Source organism: Aquila chrysaetos, unplaced genomic scaffold, assembly GCF_900496995.4.
Source record: "Aquila chrysaetos chrysaetos unplaced genomic scaffold, bAquChr1.4, whole genome shotgun sequence".
Classification (NCBI taxonomy): Eukaryota; Metazoa; Chordata; class Aves; order Accipitriformes; family Accipitridae; genus Aquila; species Aquila chrysaetos.
The window spans coordinates 16,610-38,755 of record NW_024470401.1 but is presented as its reverse complement, the minus strand read 5'-3'; the positions used below and the strand labels follow the sequence as shown (position 1 = coordinate 38,755).

Here is a 22,146-nt window from a genome sequence, read left to right as displayed (position 1 = left end):
AAGGCCCCAACCGCCCGGGGTCACATCGGGGGGTGAGGCCCCCCCCAGCCCCCCCCCGAGGTCACGTGCCCGCCGCTGCTCCCCCCGCCCCCGTCCTGCCTCGCCTCGCGCTGCCGAACGACGTCAGGCCCAGCACGTGCCGGGCTGGGCAGCGCTCGGGGCTCACCGCGCAGCGGGCGCCGCAGCAAGCAGGGCGGCCCCGCCCCCTGCCGGCACGTGCGAGGGGCGTGGCCCATGCGGCCCACCCCCACCGCCCACGTGGGCGGGGCGGCCCGGGGTCCCTATAGCCCCGTGTCACCGGGGGTCCCTATAGCGTCCTATAACCAAGGAGTCCCCTATGTCCTGGGGATCCTCTACAGCCTCCTAAGGCATTGGGGTGCCACGTGGCCCTGGTGGCCCTTATAGCCCCGGCTCCCCTACAGCACCTTGTAAGTCCCCACAGGTCCCCACATTCTGGGGAAACCCCACAGGCCCTGTAGCCACCTAACACTGGGGCCCGTCTGGTCTCACTTGGCCCTGGCACCTCCGAGAGCCTGGGGATGCCCCAAAGCCCCGCACAGCCTGGGGGTTCCCGTGGCCTCCCGTGGTCTGGGGTGCCCCCTGACCTGCTGCCCCAGCTCTGCCCCCCATGTGTCCCCCCACCCCCCCACTTGTCTGTGTGTCCTCCCTCCATCCCCCTGCCCGTCCTGTCCGTGCATCCTCTCTCCATCCCTCTGTCCATCCTACCCCTCCATCCTCTCCCTCTGCCCTGTCCCTGTGTGCCCCAGTGCCCTCTCTGCGACACCCAGTGCCCCCCCAGGCCCTGCAGCGTCCCCCCCCAGCGCCCCCCCCCCCCCCCCCCCCAGCCTTCCCAGTGCTCCCAGTCTGCTCCAGCCCGGCAGCCCGGAGAGCAGGGGCAGCTCTTGGCCCCGGGCCATGCTCGGGAACGGCCCTCGGTGCCCCCGGGCTCTGTCCCGCTACGGGGGGGTGGGGCGAGGGCGCGGGGCGAGGGGCGGGGGGCCCGTCCCGCTCCCGGGGCCGGGGCCGGTCCCGGGGCGTCCCGCCGTATCCGGGCGGGGGCGCGGGGGCCGTTCCGGTACCGGGGGCCGTCCCGGTGCGGCGGGGCGGGGCGGGACAGCGGGAGACAAAGGAGAAAACTTCGCGGAGACCGAGAGAGCTGCCGGGACGCCGGGAGCCGCCGGGACACCGGGCCCCCCCCGAGCCCCCGGCCCAGCGGACGAGACCCCCCCGGACATCTGCTCCCCCGACAGCGGGACCGGGGCGGCCGTACTCCCCGCCCGGGACACCGAGGCGGCCGGAGCCCCCCCGTGCCGAGCCCCGGGTCGCCCCTGAGCCCCCCCCGGCCCCCCCCGGAGCGCAGCGGGATGCGGCGGGGCTGAGCGAGCGGTCCCCGCGTCCGCGGTGAGTGCGGGGGGGGCCCCGGGACCTGGGGGGACACTGGGGGGCCCCGTAGGGCACGGAGGGTCGGGAGGCACCACCACACGGGGAGTCGGCATGGCAGGGAGCTGGGAGTCCGGGTGGCTGCAGGGGCCAGGGTGGGCACACGCGAGGGACGAGGGACACGGAGGGGACACGGGGCTGGGGGTCCATGGGGCATGAGGCAGGGGCACAGAACTTGAGGGGGAGCCCCGGGGGAGCAGCATCTGGGAAGCTACAGGGTCTGGGGGACACTGGGGACAGTGGGAGGAGGCGACCGTGAGGTCACATAGGGGACAAGGGTCCTGGTAGGACTCGGGGTCCGGGGGGGGGGGCACATGGCTGTGCAGGACATGAGGGCACAGGGGGCTGTAAGGGGATGGGGGGGTGGGGGACCCAGGGCTTAGGTCACCTAGGGGTCTGGGGACAGGGGGGGGTCAGTGGGACCCAGGGGACAAGGAGGTCCTGGAGACATGGGTCTGGGGGTCAGCCTGGGAGGCCGGGGGGGCCCTGGGGCAGGGCTAGGGGGACATGGGGCCAGGGTAGGTGGACAGGCGGCCCAGGGCTGTGGAGGGGAACGGGGTGGGGGGGTACAGGGAGACATAGGGGGTGAGTGGGACGTGGGGTTTGGGGCCACAGGGGTCCCAGGGGAATGTGGGGTCCCAGAGCAAAGCAGGGGGGACAGGAGGGATGTTGGGATGTGGCTGGGGACATGGAGTGTCCCGGACATGGCATCTCGGGGACAGGGGCTGTAGGGGCGGATGATGTCTCCTGGAGGAGGACAGGGGTATCCTGGAAAGGACAAGGGCGGGGGGGGGGGGGGTGTGGTGTCCTGTAGGGGGACAGGGGGATACAGGGGTTTCCTGGAGGTATGGGGGGAGTAGAGCTGCTGGAGTGGGACAGAGAGGCCTGGGGACACAGGGGGGTCCTGGGGCACAGGGAGGGATGGGGGTTGCAGAGGTCTCCCCAGGGCAGTGGCCAGTCCCTGTCCCCTTCCGGTAACGGCCCCAGCTGTCCCCGGGTGGGGCCGGGCTGGCCGGCGCCCAACGCCCCCGCAGACCCCCCCGGCGCAACGACGTGGCTCTGGGCGGTCCTGGGGCTCTGTCCCCCCTGGGCGGGATGTGACTGGCTTGGGGGGAGCATGGGGACCCCGATGTGGCAGACCCCAGTGTCCCCCCAGGAAGGTGATGCTGGGGTCCCCTGAGCCGCCGTGTCCCCGCAGGAGGATGAAGCTGCCACCCGCCTGCTGCCGGCTCCACACGCTGGGGGCCGCCCTGGGGGTCTGCGTCACCATCGGCTTCACGGTGCAGCTCCTGGGGGGGCCATTCCAGCGCAGGTGAGACACCCCCCCCCAGGCCCCTGGGGTCACCACACGCTGCACCCCCAAAATCCCCTGGGACCTCACCCAGGGCATGTCCCAGGTGGGGTGGGACGCCGGTCCCTGACCCTTCGGGCATCTCCTGGATGGATGGGGGTCGCAGGACGGGTCCCTGTCCCCTTGGACAGCTGGGGCCAGGCAGGACAGGGGGTCCCCACCAGCACCCCCTGACCCCACCGCGTGTCCTCAGGGCCCCTGTGGCCCCTGCCGGCCGCCCCCCGGCGCCCTGCCAGCCCCGCACCCACCTGGTGTTCCTGAAGACCCACAAGACGGGGGGCAGCAGCGTGGTCAACCTGCTGCACCGCTTTGGGGAGGCGCGGGGGCTGCGCTTCGCCCTGCCCCACCGCTACCAGTTCGGGTACCCCAGCCCCTTCCGGGCTGAGCGGGTCAAGGGGTACCGCCCGGGGGGTCCCCACTTCGACATCATCTGCCACCACATGCGCTTCAACCTCACCGAGGTACCAGGGGTGCGGGGGGACAGCGGGGATGCGGTGGCTGTGGGTGGGAGATGGGGGGACGTGGGGGAGCCGGGCTGGGTTGGGGGATGTGGGATGGAGAGAGGTGGGGGACAGGGCTGGGGTGGGGATGGCTGGGGCTGGGGGCATCTGAGGGAGGTGGAGGACATCAAGGGGAGATGTAGGAGGTCTGGGGAGATTTGGAAAGAGAAACGCTGTCTGGCAGAGCCAGGGGATGCCCCGGGGAACACGGGACGTCTGGAGGAGATGGGGGACCCTCTCGTGAGGCAGACGATGTCTAGGGGCAAGGGGTTTTCTGGGGGAGATGGAGGAGGCCGGGGGGAGGCGGGAGGCGTCTGGGGGATCCGGGAGACAGCCAAGGGAGCGGGGGGAAGTTGGGGGCAGGGGGGGCACAGCCGGCAGCCGCCCCGGTGGGGTGCCGAGCCGCCGCCGCGGTTCCCACCCAGGTGCAGAAGGTGATGCCCAACGACAGCTTCTACTTCTCCATCGTGCGGGACCCGGGCACGCTGGGCGAGTCGGCCTTTGCCTACTACCGGGCTGTGGCGCCGGCCTTCCGGCGGGCCCCCTCGCTGGCCGCCTTCCTGGCAGCCCCGGGGCGCTTCTATGAGGCCGGGGCGCGGGGCAACCACTACGCCCGCAACCTGCAGTGGTTCGACTTCGGGCTGCCGGCGGCAGAGGACGGGGCGGCAGTGGAGGCGGCGCTGGCGGGGCTGGAGCGGGCCTTCGCCCTGGTGCTGCTGGCCGAGCACTTTGACGAGTCGCTGGTGCTGCTGCGCGAGGCCCTGTGCTGGCCTGAGGAGGCCGTGGCCGCTTTCGCCCACAACGGCCGCCCCGCTGGGGATGGCCCTCGCGTCTCGCCCGCCCAGGCCGCCCGCCTGCGGGCCTGGAACAGCCTCGACTGGGCGCTCTACACCCACCTCAACCGCTCCTTCTGGCGCCGGGCCGAGGCCTTCGGGGCCGCCCGCCTGCGGGAGGAGGTGGCCCGCCTGCGCCAGCGCCGCACCGCCCTGGCACACCACTGTCTGCAGGGTGGCGGACCCCTGCCCGCCCGCGCCATCCCCGACGGCCGCCTCCGACCCTTCCAGCCCCCCGGCCGGGCTCAGATCCTGGGGTACGCCCTGCGGGCCGGGCTGCCCCCCGCCGAGCGGGAGCGCTGCGCTCGCCTCGCCACCCCCGAGCTGCAGTACAAGGACATCCTCGACCGACGGCAGTTTGGGGGGGGCAATGCATCCGTCCCGCCCGGGGGGTAGTGGGGCGGGGGGGGGGGGGGGGGGGCCCGGCAGTGGTACGCGGCCTGGGAACGGCACCGTGCCTTGGTTTACCTGGGCTGGGCGACGGGCCCTCTAACCCCGATGGGGATCAGGGTCCCCCCATGGAACCACTTTGTGCCTCGGTTTACCTGCTGTGGGTAATGCTGCCCCCCCTCCCTGCAGTCCGATGGGGATTGGGGTGAGTTTTCTGCCACCCCCTGCCCCGGTACAGCTCTGTGCCTTAGTTTACTTGGGCTGGTAATGACCACCTCTAGCCCCGACAGGGATCGGGGTCCTCCCGCGGTACCACCCTGTGCCTCAGTTTACCAGGGCCGGGCAATGGCCCCCTGCCCCGGTGGGGATCAGGGTTCCCCCCTGCCACGGTACAGATCCGTGCCTCAGTTTACCGGGGCCGGGCAATGGCCACGACCCCGCCCCGGTGGGGATCAGGGTTCCCCCGCCACGGTACAGCTCCGTGCCTCAGTTTACCAGGGCCCGGTAACGGCCCCCCGCCCCGGGGGGGGGGGGATCACGGTCCCCTCGCCTCCTGGGGGAAGGGGCTGGCGCAGGCCCCGCCTCATCAAGGCTCGCTTTGTGGTAACTATGGCAATAAAGACTGGAATCAGACCGCTGACTGGGTGCTTCTGCTGCCAGTCAGTCGGCGGGGATGCCCCGCCCCCTCGGGGGAGCTGGCGAGGAGCGGCAGGAGAGGAAGGCCCGCCCCTCCGGGTGGCGATTGGTCCCTGTGCGGAAGGTAGAGCATCGATGTGCTCGGCCCTCGACTGCCCGACCCGACCAGGGCGCTCGGAGATCGGTCCCGCGCCTTGCGCGCGCCCCTCCCAGCCGCGCCCGGTCGCACCGGCAGCGCCGCGCGGACCCGGACCCGGACTCGGACCCGCTCCCGGGAGCTCCCGGCCCGGCCAGCTCCCGGCACCTGCCCCGGCGCGGCCTGGCTCCGGGAGACCCTCCGGGCACGTCCGACCCGGCCCGGCGTCCCCACCCCCGACATCCCCCCCCGCCCCGGGCCCCTCGTCTCCGGGGTTTCCCCTGGCCCGGAACCCGCTGGTGCCCCGGCATCGCTCCCGGGACTCTTCCGCCCGACCCCCCCCCCCACTCCCCCGCCCCGATCCCTGGGGTCCCGCCGTCCCTGGGTCTGTCCCTCACCTCTAAGATCCCCCGGTTCCCTCGGTCCTTAGCCCCTCGCCCCCGGGGCCGGTGGCCATGGAGTCGCAGTGCGATTACTTCATGTACTTCCCGGCGGTGCCGTTCGCGGCCCGGGAGCTGCTGTCGGGGGAACCGGGCCGGTACCGGGCGCTGCCCCGCCGCAACCACCTCTACCTGGGCGAGACCGTGCGGTTCCTCCTGGTGCTCCGCTGCCGCCCCGGCAGCGGCGGTGGCACCGGGCCGGGCCGGCCGCCCTGGGCCGAGCTGGCTGCCTCGCTGGCCGCCCTGGCCAGCGTCAGCCCCGGCGGCACGGAGGCCAGCGGGGACCGGGATGGGGACGGGGACCCGGATGGCACCGGCGACAGCACCGGCAGCGGGGCCTCGCCGGAGCCCACCGTCTTCCGGGACTGCAGGGCCCTGCTGACGCACAGCCAGGGCCCCCCGGGGCGCCCCGCTGCCGGGGTGGGTGATGGGGACCGGGGGGGGGGGGGGGGGGATATGGGGGTAAGGGGGCGTCAGGAAGGGACAGGAGGACAAGGGAGGATTCGGGAGGGATGTGGGGGACAAGGGGATGTGGGAGCACGGGAGGGACCTGGGAACAAGAGGGATGTGGGGACAAAGGGGGACATGGGGATGAGGGGCAGCGGGCAGACATCAGGACAAAGGCCAGGGGAGGACGTGGCACAGGGGAGAACGAGGGGGATGGGGCTGAGGGCCATCGTGGTGCTGAGCCCTGCTGTGTCCCCAGATACCGGTGGAGGACCCCATCGTGTCCACGGACGAGGTCATCTTCCCTCTGACCATCTCCCTCGACAAGCTGCCGCCTGGCACCGTCAAGGCCAAGGTGAGGGGTCCTTCAGGGAGAAGGAGGGGACCTTGAGGACAGCGTGGGGACCTTGGGGATGGGAGGGGACCTCAGAGACAGCGTGGGGACCCCAAGGGCAGGAGGGGATGTTGGGGACAATATGCAGTCATCAGGGACAGGATCTTGGGGACAGTCTGGGACCACAGAGCTGGCACAGAGATCTAGGCCTGGTCCTCCTTTCTGGGTCCATCAAGGGCAAGGTAGAATTTGCGGACCGGAGGGGGCCTTGCTCATACTCTGGGGACCTTTGGGACAGCGTAGTGGCATGGGATGGGGAGCAGGATCCAGCCCTGCTTCCCCCCCCCCGCCCGCCTCTGGGTCAATGAAAGCCACTTGGGGTAGGTGTGGGGGACAGGAGGAGCTGTGGGGAGAGAGGGGGAGCTCAGGGCTGGACCTGTGCCAGCTGTGACCTGCGTCCCCGCTGTCCGCAGATTGTGGTGACAGTGTGGAAAAGGGACACGGAGCCGCCCGAGCTGCAGGAGGGCGGTGGGTACCTAAGCCTGCTGCAGACGCGGGCACCTGCGCACGTCTTCCGCCAGGAGCAGGGGGCCTTCAAGGCGCAGGGTAGGAGTGTCCCCGCATCCCCTCTCCCCGTATCCCCACGTCCCGTGTCCCCTGACCACCTGTGTCCCCATAGTGAGCACCCTGCTGACAGTGCTGCCCCCACCTGTGGTGCGATGCCGCCAGCTCACCGTGTCTGGGAAGTACCTCACTGTGCTCAAAGGTGAGGGGGGACAGGAGTCCCAAGGTGGCTGGAAAAGGGGTGGCATCTGTGGGGCGGCTGCAGCAGAGCGGAGGATGTGGAGCTGGGGAGGATGTGACATGGGTTGGTGGGGGCCACGACAGCGTTCCCTGCACTGTCCCCTGATGTCCCCATCCTCCAGTGCTCAACGGCTGGTCCCAGGAGGAGATCTCGCTGTGGGACGTGCAGATCCTGCCCAACTTCAATGCCAGTTACCTGCCCGTCATGCCCGATGGGTCCGTGCTGCTGGTCGATGATGTCTGGTGAGTGCCAAGACAGCCTGGGGACCGTCCCTAGGGTGGAGGGCGGGGCGTGGCCGTGCTGCCTCCCAGACCCCATGGGGCCCCCCATTTTCCTCAGGATGTGACCGTGCTGTGTCCCTGGCCCCACCCCAGGGAAGCACTGCCAGCCCTGGGCTGGCAGCGCGGGTCCCTGCGTGTCACTGAGCTGTCCCCGCGCCCGTCCTGCAGCCACCACTCAGGCGAGGTGCCTGTGGGTGCCTTCTGCCGCATGGCCGGCGCTGGCTCGGCCTGCCCCTGTGCCCTCAGCGCCCTCGAGGAGCACAACTTCCTCTTCCAGCTCCAGGCACCTGAGAGGCCCCCTGAGGACGCCAAAGAGGTGAGGGAACGCTGGGGGGACCCTCAGGGCTGGGGGGAACTAGGGCTGACTGCCCCGAGGCCAGGCATGAGGGGACATTGGGGGACATCCTGCGCAGGGACCCTCCTAGTTGGGAGATGTCTGAGCCAGGATCAGGGGCCACTGTCCTGGTCGGTGGCCTGAGGGATGCTGCCCTTGTCCAGGTGTCCTCCCCTGGGGGCAGTGGAGTCGACCCTGGCTGGGACGTGGGGCCACCATCCTTGCTGTGGGGGACCGTCCTTGTTGGACCCTGAGGTGTTTGCCTTTGCCAGGGAGCCGGGGGATGTGGGGATGTTGGGGAGTGTTCTTGCTGGGGAGCGGTGGTGACAGGGACATCCCTGACCCATTGTCACCGCACCCAGGGCTTGGAGGTCCCACTGGTGGCCGTGATCCAGTGGTCAACGCCAAAACTGCCCTTCACCAGCAGCATCTACACACATTACCGGTAAGAACCACCCCGAGGGTCCTTGAGGTGCCCTGTCCCCAAGCAGGGAGGGACCTCCAGATCCTCCTGCCCCAAGGAGGGGGACCCAGAGATATCCCTGCCCCTGCTTGTGCCATTAACCTCGTGTCTTGGGGCTGCCACGTGGCCATTTCCATGTCCCTGTCCCCACATCCTCAGGGCTCTGCGGGGCCGTCCCACGTTGCTAATTCCACGTCCCTGTGGCTCGCAGTGGCCATCCCCATGTCAGTACACTCCTGCCATCCTCAGGCTGCCGAGCATCCGGCTGGAGCGGCCGCGCTTTGTGATGACGGCTGCCTGCGAGTCCCCAGTGCGGGCCCGGCAGCGCTTCACTGTCACCTACACGCTGCTCAACGACCTCCAGGACTTCCTGGCCGTGCGCCTTGTCTGGACACCTGAGACCGCCACGGCCGGTGGGGACAGAGGGGATGGGGCCTGGCAGGGGACTGAGGGGGCGGGGGGCGGATCGGAGGGGCTGGCGGTGCCTCTGGGTGTAGCTAAGAGGGGGACAGATGGGGTGAGGGAAGGGGGGCAGCCAGGATGGGACAGCTGTAGCCAGGAGGTGCTGGAGGTGGCCGGGCTGGGGCCAGCGGTCCCGTCCCCGCCGCGCTGGTGGTCCCCGCAGGGAAGAAGCTGTCTGGGGAGGAGCGCCGGGCCACGCAGGCAGCGCTGGATGCCATCGTGTGCCACACGCCGCTCAACAACCTGGGCTACTCGCGCAAGGGCAGTGCCCTCACCATCCGTGTGGCTTTCCAGGCGCTGCGGGCTGGCCTCTTTGAGGTGAGGTCGTCTGGCTGCGGGGCCCCTGGGGCCACGCTGGGGCCTGGCCTGGTGTCACTGCATCCCCTGTCTGTCCCCAGATGTCGCAGCACATGAAGCTGAAGCTGCAGTTCACAGCCAGCGTGGCCAACCCGCCACCCGAGGCCCGGCCCGTGTCACGCAAGAGCAGCCCCAGCAGCCCGGCCGTGCGGGACCTGGTGGAGCGGCACCAGGCTGGGCTGGGCCGGTCCCAGTCCTTCTCCCACCAGCAGCCGTCCCGCAGCCATCTCATGAGGTACGCGGGGACAGCAGGGACCTGGCAGAGGGACATATGGGATGGGCAGAGCACCTGGGGCACGCTTGGAAGGGACACCTGGAGCAAGATGGGCACAGTGGTGGGATCAGAGCAGGGTTGGGGGGGCACGCAGAAGGGCAATGTGGTGGGGTGACAGGCAGGACAGGGCTGGGGCACACCTGGGACAGGGAGGACACCCAGGACAAGGGTGACCCGGGGCAGCCCCCATCACCTCCCCACGCCCCAGGTCAGGCAGCGTGATGGAGCGACGTGCCATCACCCCGCCGGTGGGGTCCCCCGTGGGGCGTCCCCTCTACCTGCCCTCCGAGAAGACGGTGCTGTCCCTGGACAAGATTGCCAAGCGGGAGTGCAAGGTGCTGGTTGTGGAGCCTGTCAAGTGATGGGGACCTGGGGGACAATGGGGATGGACAAATCCTGCTGCGTCCTGGAGACTGCACTGGAAGGGGACAAGCTTTGGGGGGGGGGGGGGGTGCAGAACACAGGGGCCTGGGGCTCTGTCCCCGCACTCCCAGGCGATGAACCTGCTGCTTCGCTGGGACTGGACTGGAACGTGCCATCGGGGTACCAATGGGGACAGGGGTCTGTCCCCAGCCTAGGGGTGACAATGCTCTGGGGATGGGGGTGGCATGAGGGAAGCGGGGGGACGTCCTGCGGCTGGTCCCAGCGCTGTTTACACCCCTTCGGCTTCCTGCGTTGCCTTGAATTTGGCTGCTTGGGGTGGGAGGAGGGATGGGGGGAACAAGGGACCAGGACCTCTCCCTGAGGCCATGGAGGACACTGGGACCTGTCCTTGGGGCGCAGAGCCAAAAGCGGGTCCTGCACTGCCAACCCCCATTCCCCGCTGGGGATGGGGATGTCTCCGTGCCTCCCAATGTGGGTGGCACCTCCACTCCCTGTTATTTATTTGTCTCCGCACTGGCTGCCGTCCGTGTGTGTGTGCGCGCGTGCCAATAAAGCGCTGGCCTGGACATGGAGACAAGTCTGTCACCGGGGGATGCTGGGGTGACTTGGGGTGTTGCAGGGCGTGGGAGTGGGGGGAGCAGGAGCCCCCCGAAAGGGCTCTGCCTGCCTTTCTCCTGTGAGGGACCCATCTCACCCTGTGCCCTGTCCTGAGTGGACCTGTATCCCCCCGCAAAGAAGCCAGATGGGGGGGGTCCAGGACATAATTTATTGCCTCAATAGAGGGACAGTGTGTGTGTGGTGATGCTGTGGGGACCCGAGGCACACGGGGAACACCACGTGGCCTTGGGGACTGCACGGACATGGAGGACCAGTCCCCAAGGCCCTCGAGGTGACAGGGACGCGACTGGGTGTCGCTGCAGGGCCCTGGGGCCAGCAGGGACAGGGGAGCCGGTCCTCCGCTACCCTGAGGCCCTGCGGACAGTGGGGATGAGGGGGACTGTCCCCCGCCTTGGCGACAGCGGGGGTGCGTCTCAGACGGCAACGGGCTCCTGGACGTGGTTCTGCCGCTTCACCACGAAGAGCTTCTGTCCAGAGACAGTGACGAGGAGGGAGTGTTCCCCGAACACCACTGCAGGGACAGGGTGAGCACAGGGACTGGGCCACCAGGGCCAACACCAGCGCCCCAAGCACACTGGGGGCACTGCCACCCTGGGGACAGGACGAGCACGGGGCCACTGACACCCTGGGGAGAGCACCTGGGACAGCGGGGGCACCACCACAGGGACAAGCACAGTGGTCGGGGCTGTTCTGGGCACAGTGGGGCCACCAGCACGAGGACAGTGTGAGGGTCACAGCCACCCTAGGGGCAGTGGGACCACCACTACTGGAGGGATAACTTGGGGTCACCCCTACAACACGGGGGACAGCAGCACCACCGCTATCCCCCTGGCAGTCATGGCCACCTGGGGGATGGCAGGGCCACCAGCACCACCCTGGGGACAGTTTGGGGTGCACTGTCTTGACCCTGGGGGTGGCGTGGGGGTCAGGGCTACCCCAGGGACAGCCCACACTCACCGGAGAGGCGCTTAAAGGGGGGGTCATGGCCGCGCTGGAGCCGCAGCCCACAGGCTGTGGCCACCAGCTCCGAGAGGATGGCGGCTGTCTGCTCATCGTTCTCTAGGTCGCCTGATGACTGGGGAGCAGCGCAGGGGAACAGTGTCAGTGGGACCCGGGTGTCTGAGCCCACCCCTGCGCCCAGATACCCGGGTACCCCCCCTCCAGATACGCAGGTACACCCCACCCCCAGATACCCGGGTACCCCTTCCACCCCCCAGGACCCAGGTGTCTGTCCACCCCCCCCCCCCCGTCCCGGCACCCAGGTGCCTCCGAGTACCTCTGTGTCCCCTCTGCACTCCCCTCCCGCCCCGCAGGGACCCAAGTGTCCGGGTGTGTGTCCCCCCCCGCTCCCCCCGCCCTGCCCCGGGACCCCGCCCCAGGCCTCTGGGAGCGGGTGCCGCCGCCCTCACCGCCAGCACGGCCCCATCGCTGATGACCAGGTAGCCCAGCTGGTCCGGAATGCGCTCCAGCCCCTGGGTCAGCGCCGTGGTCTGGGGGCAGCAGGGGGGGGGTCCGTCAGCCCACACGGCACAGGGCCCCCCGGTTCTCCTCCCGCCTCAGCGCGCCCCTACCCCAGCTCCCCCCAGCCCCATGCCCCAGTGCCCCCGGTGCCTCAAAGCGCCCCCCGCCATCCCAGTCCCCACCAGTGCCCCTCATCCCGGCGCTCCCAGTCCCGCCCCACGGTCCCGGTTCCTCCCTCCCGCTTTCTCCCGGCGTCCGCCGCAGCACTCACCATGGCGCCGTCCCGGTCAGGTGACCGCCGCACCCCGCCCCGCCGCCCCATTGGCGCAGTGTTCCGCCTGTCATCGGCCCGCCCCGCTTCCCTCGGCAGCCGCCGCGGGTCCCGCCCCCGTCGGCCCGCCCGCCAGTGGGAGCCGGCTGGGAAAGCACGTGGTGAGAGAGGGCGCGGCCCGAGCGCTTCCGGGCGGGCAAATAGTCAGGCTTGTATTTGCATAGAGGGAGCCGCCTGCCGCGAGGGACGACGAGTCCCCTCCCATCTGCAGACCCTGCCCTCCTCGGGGGTCCCGCCGCTTCTATTGGTCCCGCCGCGGCGGGGCGGGGCCCGCGTGCCGGGGGAGGGCGGAGCGTCACCATCGCAGGGGCCGCCTGCACCGCCGGCGGGCCGGCGCGCGGGCCCCCGTGACGGTGTCCCCTCGGGCAGCGCCCCGGGGGACGCGGGGTCCTCAGGAGCACGGCGGGGACACGCAGACCCCGGCCTCTGAGCAGCCCCACAGCGCATCCCGTGTTCCCCGCACTGACCCCGTGTCCCATCCCATGTCCCCCACTCTGACCCCGTGTCCCATCCTGTGTCCCCCACCCTGACCGAATGTCCCATCCTGTGTCCCCCGTGCTGACCCTGTGTCCCATCCCGTGTCCCCCTGACCCCGTGTCCCATCCTGTGTCCCCCACCCTGACCCCGTGTCCCATCCTGTGTCCCCCACCCTGACCCCATGTCCCATCCTGTGTCCACCGCGCTGACCCCGTGTCCTATCCTGTGTCCCCCACCCTGACCGAATGTCCCATCCTGTGTCCCCTGTGCTGACCCCGTGTCCCATCCCGTGTCCCCCTGACCCCGTGTCCCATCCTGTGGCCCCCACCCTGACCCTGTGTCCCATCCCGTGTCCCCCACACTGACTCTGTGCCCCATCTCATGTCTGTCCTGGACCTCATAGCTTTTTAATTTTTCCTTCTATGTCTACTTCTATCAAGCTCTCTATCCTTTTTTTTTAATTCTTTTGTGTTTGTCACATAACCCGTTGCTTTGTAAGTTTCTTATTTTTTTCTTTTCTCTCAATTCATCCTGAGGCTTTATAGGGTCTCCTTGGCACGCTTTTATCTCTGGAGCATCATTTGTACCCCTCTCAGTTTGTCAGAACATCATCTCTTCCTCAGAGCGGTCTTTTTATCCTCTCCTCCATCTTGCTTGACTCCAGTGGGTCAATGTCTCCCTCATTACATCTGTACTCTGTTCAAATCCCCTCCCGAGTACCTTTGTGCCCTCGAACCCTCTTCTGTGTCTCTGGCCACCTCAGCACCCCTCTGTTTCTGTCACGATGCTTCCCGTGAGTGTCCTTACATTCCATGACCATCCTTTAGTCCTGCAGTAGGCATTCATTGTATCTTTTTCATTCAGAGACAACTCTTCCTCAGGCTCTCATTGTGCACCAGAGCACTGTTACCTTCCCCTCCGCCATGTCGGATGCCTCTGTTCGGTCCCCGGTCCCCTGAGGACACCTGTACTCTGTTCAGATCCCTTCCTGAGTACCTCAGTGTGTCAGAAATCCTTTGTCTCTGTGTCCACATTTCCCCCACCCCCAGAGCCCTCTTGTTCCTGTCATGACGCCTCCTGAGACTGTCCGCGTGCCCCGTGGTACCCTTCGAGCTCTGCAGCCCTCTTTGTATCTCTCTTATTCAGACAGAGCCCTTCCTCAGGCTTTCTCTGTGCCCCAGAGCACTCTTACATTATTCACTGCCATCTCAGATGTCTCCATTCAGTCTCTCATCCCCTGAGGACATCTGTACGTGGCTGGGACACCTTCCCGAGTTTTGCATTGTGTCCCAGAGCTGCCTTCTGTCTTTCACTCTCAGCACTCTTCTTCTCCCATCATCATGCCTCCTGAGGCCATTCTTGTGCCCCACAGCCCTCTTTTGGCTCTGTTGTGCACTTTGCACCCTTCTCCCTCCCTGAGAACCTTTCCTGATGCCATCTTTCATCTCCAGAATGCTCATGTTGTCCTCTACACTAGCTAGGATACCTCTGTTCAGTCCCTAGTCCCCTGAGGACATCTGTAGTCTGTTCAAATCCCTTATGGACTTCATCATGGCCTCGAGCCTTCTTTTGCCTGTCCCTCTCAGAAGCCCTCTGCTACCGTCACAATGTCTCCCGAGGTCTTAGATTTTCCCTGCAGCACACTTTTAGCTCAGTAAGCCCCCTTTGGACTCATTTTGTTGCAATTGCACCTCTCTGAAAATGAAAAGCCGGTCGAAGAAACTCTCTAAGACTTGTTTTGGAGTTTTAGAAAGCAGGCATTCTTTATTGCAGCGCTGGATGCATGGGGGATAGTTCCACCTAGCATGCATACCACAGCTTTAGCACAAACAGGTTATATAGAATAACTAATTGCATATTAATCAGATTAGTATACATATACATAAAAATGATGATAACTGATTATCACAGTACTGCCTACATCCGATCATGCACAATGAAGGATCCATTTGAGGCAAAGGGCTGCTTTTACGACCACCGACCCATCTGAAGTTCTTGTTGGCTGTCCTCGAAGTCTTTATTCTTGTCCTCATTCTTTGATCTTGAAGCTTAATGCAGTTTCAATTGCATGTGGTCAGTTTCAACATTGTTCTCATCTAGCGTACAGGAACATCTAGTCATAAGAGCAAAGAACTGCAAAACTTATGAATAATTACTAGTTAATCACTTTACAGTTTTGTAATTATGTCCCCAACTACCCTTTGTCTACTGTTTCAACCATAATGTTAATATATGATCATTTATCAAATCTCACTTATACAGTTATCTAGCAGCAAACCAGTTTTCATCAGTCTACCTTCTAAAGGATGTGTTGTATTGTGAGCTGACCTGTTTAGCTTGAGTCCTAATTAGGGTACCTGCTAGCCTCTCCCTTTGCTGGAATTCCTCTACTCATTTGGTGTTATTTTTTTAATATGCTGAAATACAATTTGTGATTTTAATTTTTCAGATGTGTTGTCGTAAGGGTGTGGTGATGCTCAGCAGATGCCCCATCCTGTGGGAAGCACCCCCTCCATGGGGCAGGCAGTGTGGATTATCTGGTGTTGGGTCAAGAACCCAGAGTGGAATTGCTGTTGCAGATTATCCCAGACGAGTCTACCTACTGCGCATTACCTGGGTGGACCCCCTGGTGAAGGTAAACCTCATGCATGCCCCCCCCAGCCTGTGCATGTTCTTGTGCACATATCTTACCACCCCAAACTATCCATCTAACCCACCTTCCATGTGAGTTTTTTCCCATGCTGATTGGTGGGGGCGTCACCCCCTTCCCCCCACCGGCCATGTGTCCCTGAAGTTCCATGTTTTCTTGGTGTCATTTGTGGCTGCTGCCGCCGTGTAAACCGTGGGGGGCGTGGCTTCTGCTGACCCTTTTCTGCGTGACTGCAGGGGGCGTTGTTGCCCCCCCCCCCGGCCTGTCCTTGTGGGGCATGGCTGCTGCCTGGTCCCCCCTGTGTATTTCCATGTTTTTTTGGTGTCTTTCGTGCTTTGGGACTCTTGTACCTCTGTTAAGGGAGTCAGTTGGAGACACGCTCAGGGTGACTCTGAATCATTGGCTATTCACAGTAAATAATTTATTTTGCAACCAGAGATATTTTGGAGATGGAATTCTTAAGGGATCTAATTCTGCTTTTTGATTCATTCCTATCCAGAAGGTAGTTCTGGTAGAAGTTAGGTGGTATGCACAGTCTTGCTAGAAATGAAGCATAACCCCAGAGCGTTTTGGCTTTTTTATAGGAAACTAAAGCACATCAATTTTGATAACAACATCGTCATTGCATTTAATGAGCTAGTTTCTTACATAGTTTAGAAGGACATCTATCATTTTCTATCTACACCCCAGAAAAATTAAGTTTAATTCCCTACCCGGTCACATTACTGATGCAATAGGTCTAGCTGTAGTACAGGAGCAAGTAGTGTCATTTCCTGGAGCGGTTACTTTCTCTGTTCAAGGCTTTGCTTGCTGTAAATTTAAGGCAGGTGAAAACAGTGCTGCTGCTCCTCCAGCTGACTTTATAACTTCTGGTGGTTTGCCCTTCCCCTTTCCCAGGTGATTGTGCTAAGGGTGGTGGGCGGAGGCTCGGGGTATTTGAGCCACAGCCTCTGCTAAGGAAGCTCATTGTGCTCCGGGGTTTCTCTGGTGTTGGTGCTCAGTTCTTCCTTGAGTCCTTTGTAGCTTTTGAGCCCTTTGGGAAGAGGGGTCTGTCTGAGGTAAGACCTTCAGGACCAGTCAAGGTTCAGCAGCACGTGTAGTAGTAGAAAGTAACACCTGTATGCAGCTTTTTTTTTTTTTTTTTTTTTTCCAGGTCAGTAACTTTGTTTTGAGTGTTCAGGGGTAGAAAGATGGCTTAATAGTATGCATTGTTTGTTTGGTTTTTTTTTTAATTCTTCATGCATTCTGTTTTCCTGGAATTCCTGACTTTATTGAAAACGTAACCTTGTTTTTTTCACCAGTTTTGCTGTATACTGTGTAAGCTGTTGATATTATGTTTCTGAAGAGGATGGATGGTGACAGCATTTAGCAGGGGTTAGGGCGAGTCTCTTGTATGCATCTGTATATGGAGTTTTAGTATTTCTTGAGAAAGCAGCAGGGACCTAAGGCACAGTGTCTTTCAGGGTCTGGGATGCTTCGTCGCCTTTTCTCACTGCCCACAGAGTGCAATGTTGTCCCTTGAACCTTTGCAGCTTGTGGCAGGCCCCTCGTAGATTACAAACCTTAGGACTTAACTTCATTTTGTGGGCATGTGGCAGAGCTCAGAGTCTCTGGGGAGTTGCAAGTTAGGAGGTGCCCCCAGAATTTGGGATGTGGCTCAGAAGAGCGGCTCCTGAGGAGCAGCCAATGAAGGGGGTTGAGGGGTGCAAATTGAGGGCAGGAGGTGTCGGGAAGCAGTGGGGTTCCTTTCCTGACAGTTGAGGAGAAGAAAAGGGGTTTCTAAAGTTTTGGGACTGGTGGGGAAAGGGAGGAGGGTTCACCAGGCTTTCTCAGAAGAGTTTTGCAGTTGGATTTGAATGTCATAGAATCATACAATGGTTTGGGTTGGAAGGGACCATAAAGATCACCTAGTTCCAACCCCCCCAGCAATGGGTAGGGACGCCTTCTGTGAAACCAGGTTGCTCAAAGCTCCATCTGACCTGGTCTTGAATGCTTCCAGGGAGGGAGGATCCGCAGGTTCTCTGGGCAACCCGTTCCAGTGCCTTGCCACCCATAGTGAGAAACTTCTTCCTAACACCTAAACTAAATGTACCCTCTTTAGGACTAAAGCCATTACCACCTTGTCCTATTGTTGTACACCCTTGTAAAAAGTCCCTCTGCAGGTTTCTTATAGGCACCCTTTACGTACTGTGAAGTCTGCTATAAGGTCTCCTGCAAAGCTGCATGCCGGTGAGCGGTCTGAGAAGGTGAGGAGGTCGTCGACCGGGTCAGTGTTGAATAGCAAAGTATTACGTGGCCGCTCGGTTAAGCTTTTCCCTTTTGTTTTGTAGGCGCTGTGTGGGCCACCTTTGGAGCGGGATGAGTGTTTGAGGTGAGCTGTGGATTAGCGAGGAGGAGCGTGGGGCTGGTGACTCTTCATGTTTGTGTCTCTCTATCTTCGGTACCACGATTGACGACGGCCGCAGCGTCCGACTCTGCAATGAGTGTGTAAGCGTAATGCGGTGGCGCTTGTGAGGAGCGGGGGACTTGGGGAAGTAGTTGGCGTTGGCTGACGGGATGCTTACTCCCTTTTCTGGTTTGGTTTGGTTTGGGCTTGGTTTTTTTTGTTTTGTTTCTTTTTCCTGCAGATGACGAAGAGGAGCCTGGCAACTGCAGGAATATCCCAGTTAGCCCGTGTGATTTTTCTGGATGATGGATTCAGACCCTCGGCCCTCTGAAAGCTAAGCTGAGGGACCAGGGCTGAGGAGAGGCTCGGAGAAAGGGACGAAGTTGGGAATTGCAGGGAGGGGTTTTAAAGTTATTGCAGGAGAGAGGGCTGTCCAGGAGCAGTGCCCTTTAGGCAAGGGAAGGGAGCAGGTTGCTTTTCAGCACGAGACCAGCGGGGGCAGGGCAGTTCCAGCCTGTGTCCTTGGTGGTGCGCAGTTTGCGTAGTCTGTCTTCTGTGCCTTCCACCTTCCTTGGCTCTCAATGCCATCATCAGTCTTTGCGCCCAGGGAGCACGGCATGCGCTTTGGACACCGTCCCTAGGGTCTTGAATGCCCTTCCTCATTGGCACTGTGCCAATTGGGGGGTGCTTTTCTTGCGTTCGGAGCTCTGAAGCGTGGATTGGTGCCGGAAGGTTGCCACTGGTTCTCTTTTGCGGCGCTCCTCCAGGCTGCTTTGGCAGCTCTGCTCTCTAGCACTGTGTTATCTTGGACTGGGAGTTCTTCCCTGCATCTTGATGTTCCTAGGTCTTGATGACAGGCTTCTTACACATCCATCATCTTGGTTTTGACAGTACCATCTTGTAATGGGCCGTTACTTTTACCTCTTCTTCTTTGGGGCTGTCATAGAGCCTCCTCGCTATGTGGTTTTGGATGCTGTAGGTCATCTTGCCGGATGGCAACTCCCATCCGGGAGTCATTCTTATTGCTGAGAGTTTTCTTTCTCTTTGAATCACCTTGTTGGTAGTGTTCTGTGTTGTGTGTGTTTGTGCATGGGTGTGTTTGGCTTGGAGCTGCTCTGCCTGGGGATGTAGAGTCAGGGGTAGGTGGAACAGCAATAAGAGTCTGTGGGTGACATGTTGATTTGACCTGATTGTTTAGGCGAGGGTTGTACAGTAATCTTGGCTCTAGTAGCCGTCGGCGGGCTTTCTGGACAGCTGTGCTGATAGTGTTTTACGAAGACGATTGGAGCCATGTGGCATGGGCTGTTGAGGGGTAATGAAGCAGATTTGAGTCTCTAAGGTGTTAAGTCTTGCCTGTGATGGGCTTAAAGTTTGGCCCCTCTTTTTTTTTTTTTTTCTTTTTTTCCTCTAAGATGGCAGGCTGTAGTTGGACTCCAGATGGTATTCCTAGATGGAATCAAGATCTCTGGAGTTGTTAAGCTCTTGCTCTGCATCTTGGTGACTCGTTCAATATGGTTTTTTTCAGATGCAGAGGGACAAGTTGCGTGCCACAGAGCGACGGAGGAGGGGAGGGGAGCAGCGTAAGAAGGTGGGTCCGTGAGTGGAGTCGGAGGGAAGATGTGGCCGGTGGCTCTATGACTAGCTGATAGGGTTCTTTTTTTCTTTTATTTTGAAGGTACGAAGCAAGGAGCGAAGCGGGCCATTGGTACTGGAGGCAACATGGGCAAGGTGAGCTGTGACTACTGGGTTAAAGGAACTGTTCCTTTGGAGGTGTCGTATTGTTGGCGAAGTTGGAAGCATCCCTTGTTGTTTGTTTTTGGCAGGTGGAGCACGCAGCGTCGGAGGGGTGAAGTCGCAGGCTGATGAGCAGTCTGAGAAGGTGAGGTGATTGTGGGCCAGGTTGGTGTTTGATATCAAAGTATTATGTGGTTGCTCAGTTAAGCGTTTACCTTCTTGTTTTGTAGGCGCTGTGCGGGCCACCTTTGGAATGGGATGAGCATTTCGGGTGAGCTGTGGCTTAGGGAGGAGGAGCGTGGGGCCGGTGACTTCTCACGACTGCTATGCTAATTTTGTGTGTCTTGCTGTCTTAGGTACCATGAGAGATGATGGCTGCAGGGTCTGACTCTGGAATGAGCGGGTAAGCGTAACACTGTGGTGTGTGTGATTAAGTGGGGGGTTGGGAAAGTAGTTGGTGTTGGCTGATGGATTACTTACTGCCCCTTCTGATTTTGTTGCTTTTTTTTTTTTTTGTCTTCATTGCAGATGATGAAGAGGAGCCTGGCGACTGCAGGAACATCTAAGTGAGCCGGTGTGGTTTTTCTGGATGATGGATTCAGACCCTCGGCCCTCTGAAAGCTAAGTTGAGGAACCCAGGTTGGGGAGAGGCTGGGAGGGAGGGACACAGCTGGGAATTGCAGGGAGGGGTTCTACAGTTATTGCAGGAGAGAGGGCTGTCCAGGGGTAGTCCTGTTTGGGCAGACGAAGGGAGCGGGTTGCTTTTCAGCACAAGACCTGTGTGTGCTGGGCTGGGCAGTTCCAGCCTGTGTCTGTGGTGGTTTGTAGTTTGTGTAGTCTGACTTCTGTGCTTAGACCTTCCTCGGGCCTCGATGTCCTCATCGCGCTTTGCACCGGAGGAGCATGGCATGCGCTTCGGGCGCCGTCCCTAGGGTCTTGAATGCCCGTACTCGTTGTCCCGGTGCCAATCAGGTGCTTCTTTTCTTGTGTTCGGAGCTCTAAAGCGTGGATCGGTCTCGGCAGGTTCCGGTCAGTCCACTTTTGTGGCGTTCTTCTGGGCTGCGTCGGCAGCTCCTGTGGACACATATTTAGCTAACATTGGCCGCGAGAGCATTCCAGAGGCCTTTAGAAGACCTTGAACAGAATAAACAAGAAGACTAAAAAAGAAAGATGCCAATTAGAAGAACACAGGTGCACATTCCACGATAAAGGGAACTTGGCACAAAGAACCTCAATTCGGCATTTTATCTTGACCAATTAGACTGAGACAAGTTTCGCGTGTTTTAATTGGTATAACCAATTATGTCCTATGTTTATGTGCGTGTACAGAGTTAGTATAATCAATTATATCTTATGTTTATGTGCGTGTACAGTGTTGATATAACCAATCATATTTTATGCTTGTGCGCGTGTACAGTGACTTTGCAGAATATGTGACTATAAGTATGTGTGTGTTTTAGCAATAAAGTGTCGTCTGTTGTCCGCTCTCAAGATTACAGGCGTCCGTCTACTTCAATCTCCTCAAATGGTGACCCTGACGTGATAGCGGGCCGAGAAAACGCTGGAATTGCTGGAAGTGCGTCTGGAGGAGACTCTAGCCGAACGGTCGTCTAGCCAGCTGGACTGAGCGGACAACTTTCTCCCGGGAGATCAATTACCTGCTCGTTTGGAAGTAAGGTGAGCGGCTAGAAAGATTAAAATGGGTGCCCAGATGTCTGTGGAAGAAGGGGCAATTGTACAAATGCTTTCGCATATCGTCTCCATGAGAGGAGTTAAATATGATTCAAATACTTTACGTATGATGCTGAAATGGCTTAAGGACCATGGTGCCCCCACTTCGAATATAGGAGTCTTTGAAATTAAAAATTGGGAAGAAATGGGAAAAGTAATTTGGGACTTTGTATCGTGTGGGGACGTGAAGGCTCAGAAAATCTCCGCTACGTGGAGACTGGTGCTGGAAACGTTGAAAGCCCTTAAGGCAGAAAAGGAGGTGGCTGCTGCTGTAAAAATTTCAATTGAAAATACCCCGGAAAAAGAGAAAAGTGTGTGTGGCGAGGTGGTAAATAATTCGGACAGTGATGAGCAATTAAACACCGAGGGAGATGTCATTAATGAAGGCAACAATCAACTTTTAAGTAACCTGTCTCTCGAGCAGAGACCTATCCCCTCTGCACCTCCCTATGAGGCAGATACATCCCCAGGAGAAGCTATAAAAAAGTGATGGAAGGACATAAATGATAAAATGTTAACTGAAGGTCTAAATCCTGTGGCTTTTCCAGTTACAGTCAGGCAGAATGCCCCAAACGTGTGGCAACCTTTCAATTGGGATTTAATAGAAGAAGTACAGAAAACAGTAATGGCTAATGGACTGTCTGCTCCATTTAGTCAGGCATTATTGGAGAATATATTTTCTGGTCAAATTTTAACGGGCTTTGACTGTACACAGTTGGCTACTATGATTTTAACCCCGACTCAGCGTCTATTATGGAAGGTGAAATGGGCAGAATTATGTGATTTAGCAGCACTAAAAAATTTGGACCGCCCAGAAGGAGATCCACGATATATGATCACTTCTGCACAAATGATGGGGACTGGTGACTTTGCAGATGTCAATAGGCAAGC

At 61.0% G+C, this 22,146-nt stretch overlaps 3 protein-coding genes across 4 annotated transcripts; 2 read left to right on the top strand and 1 right to left on the bottom strand.

Moving 5' to 3' along the window:
* Positions 1-1,057: 1,057 nt before the first annotated feature.
* Positions 1,058-5,147, top strand: GAL3ST4 (galactose-3-O-sulfotransferase 4). The gene is made up of 4 exons (XM_030006934.1): positions 1,058-1,401; positions 2,639-2,752; positions 2,985-3,252; positions 3,717-5,147. The coding sequence occupies exons 2-4, from the start codon at positions 2,643-2,645 to the stop codon at positions 4,518-4,520; spliced, it is 1,182 nt and encodes a 393-aa protein (XP_029862794.1). The 5' UTR covers positions 1,058-1,401; positions 2,639-2,642; the 3' UTR covers positions 4,521-5,147.
* A 594-nt stretch (positions 5,148-5,741) lies between these two features.
* Positions 5,742-10,433, top strand: TRAPPC14 (trafficking protein particle complex subunit 14). Its single transcript, XM_030006932.2, has 11 exons — positions 5,742-6,146; positions 6,433-6,528; positions 6,981-7,113; positions 7,187-7,273; positions 7,434-7,554; positions 7,762-7,909; positions 8,290-8,372; positions 8,640-8,803; positions 9,016-9,170; positions 9,251-9,444; positions 9,692-10,433. Exons 1-11 carry the CDS (start codon positions 5,742-5,744, stop codon positions 9,843-9,845), a joined length of 1,740 nt encoding a protein of 579 aa, XP_029862792.1. The 3' UTR covers positions 9,846-10,433.
* Positions 10,434-10,619: 186 nt separating this feature from the next.
* On the bottom strand, positions 10,620-12,314 carry LAMTOR4 (late endosomal/lysosomal adaptor, MAPK and MTOR activator 4). 2 transcript variants are annotated; one of them, XM_030006935.2, is made up of 4 exons: positions 12,221-12,314; positions 11,895-11,999; positions 11,443-11,560; positions 10,620-10,996 (listed from the first exon to the last, which is right to left on the bottom strand). In XM_030006935.2, exons 1-4 carry the CDS (start codon positions 12,266-12,268, stop codon positions 10,899-10,901), a joined length of 369 nt encoding a protein of 122 aa, XP_029862795.1. In that variant the 5' UTR covers positions 12,269-12,314; the 3' UTR covers positions 10,620-10,898. The 2 variants fall into 2 exon arrangements, with proteins under 2 accessions (XP_029862795.1, XP_029862796.1); XM_030006936.2 differs by having other exon boundaries at positions 11,895-11,975; positions 12,218-12,294.
* Positions 12,315-22,146: the final 9,832 nt, after the last annotated feature.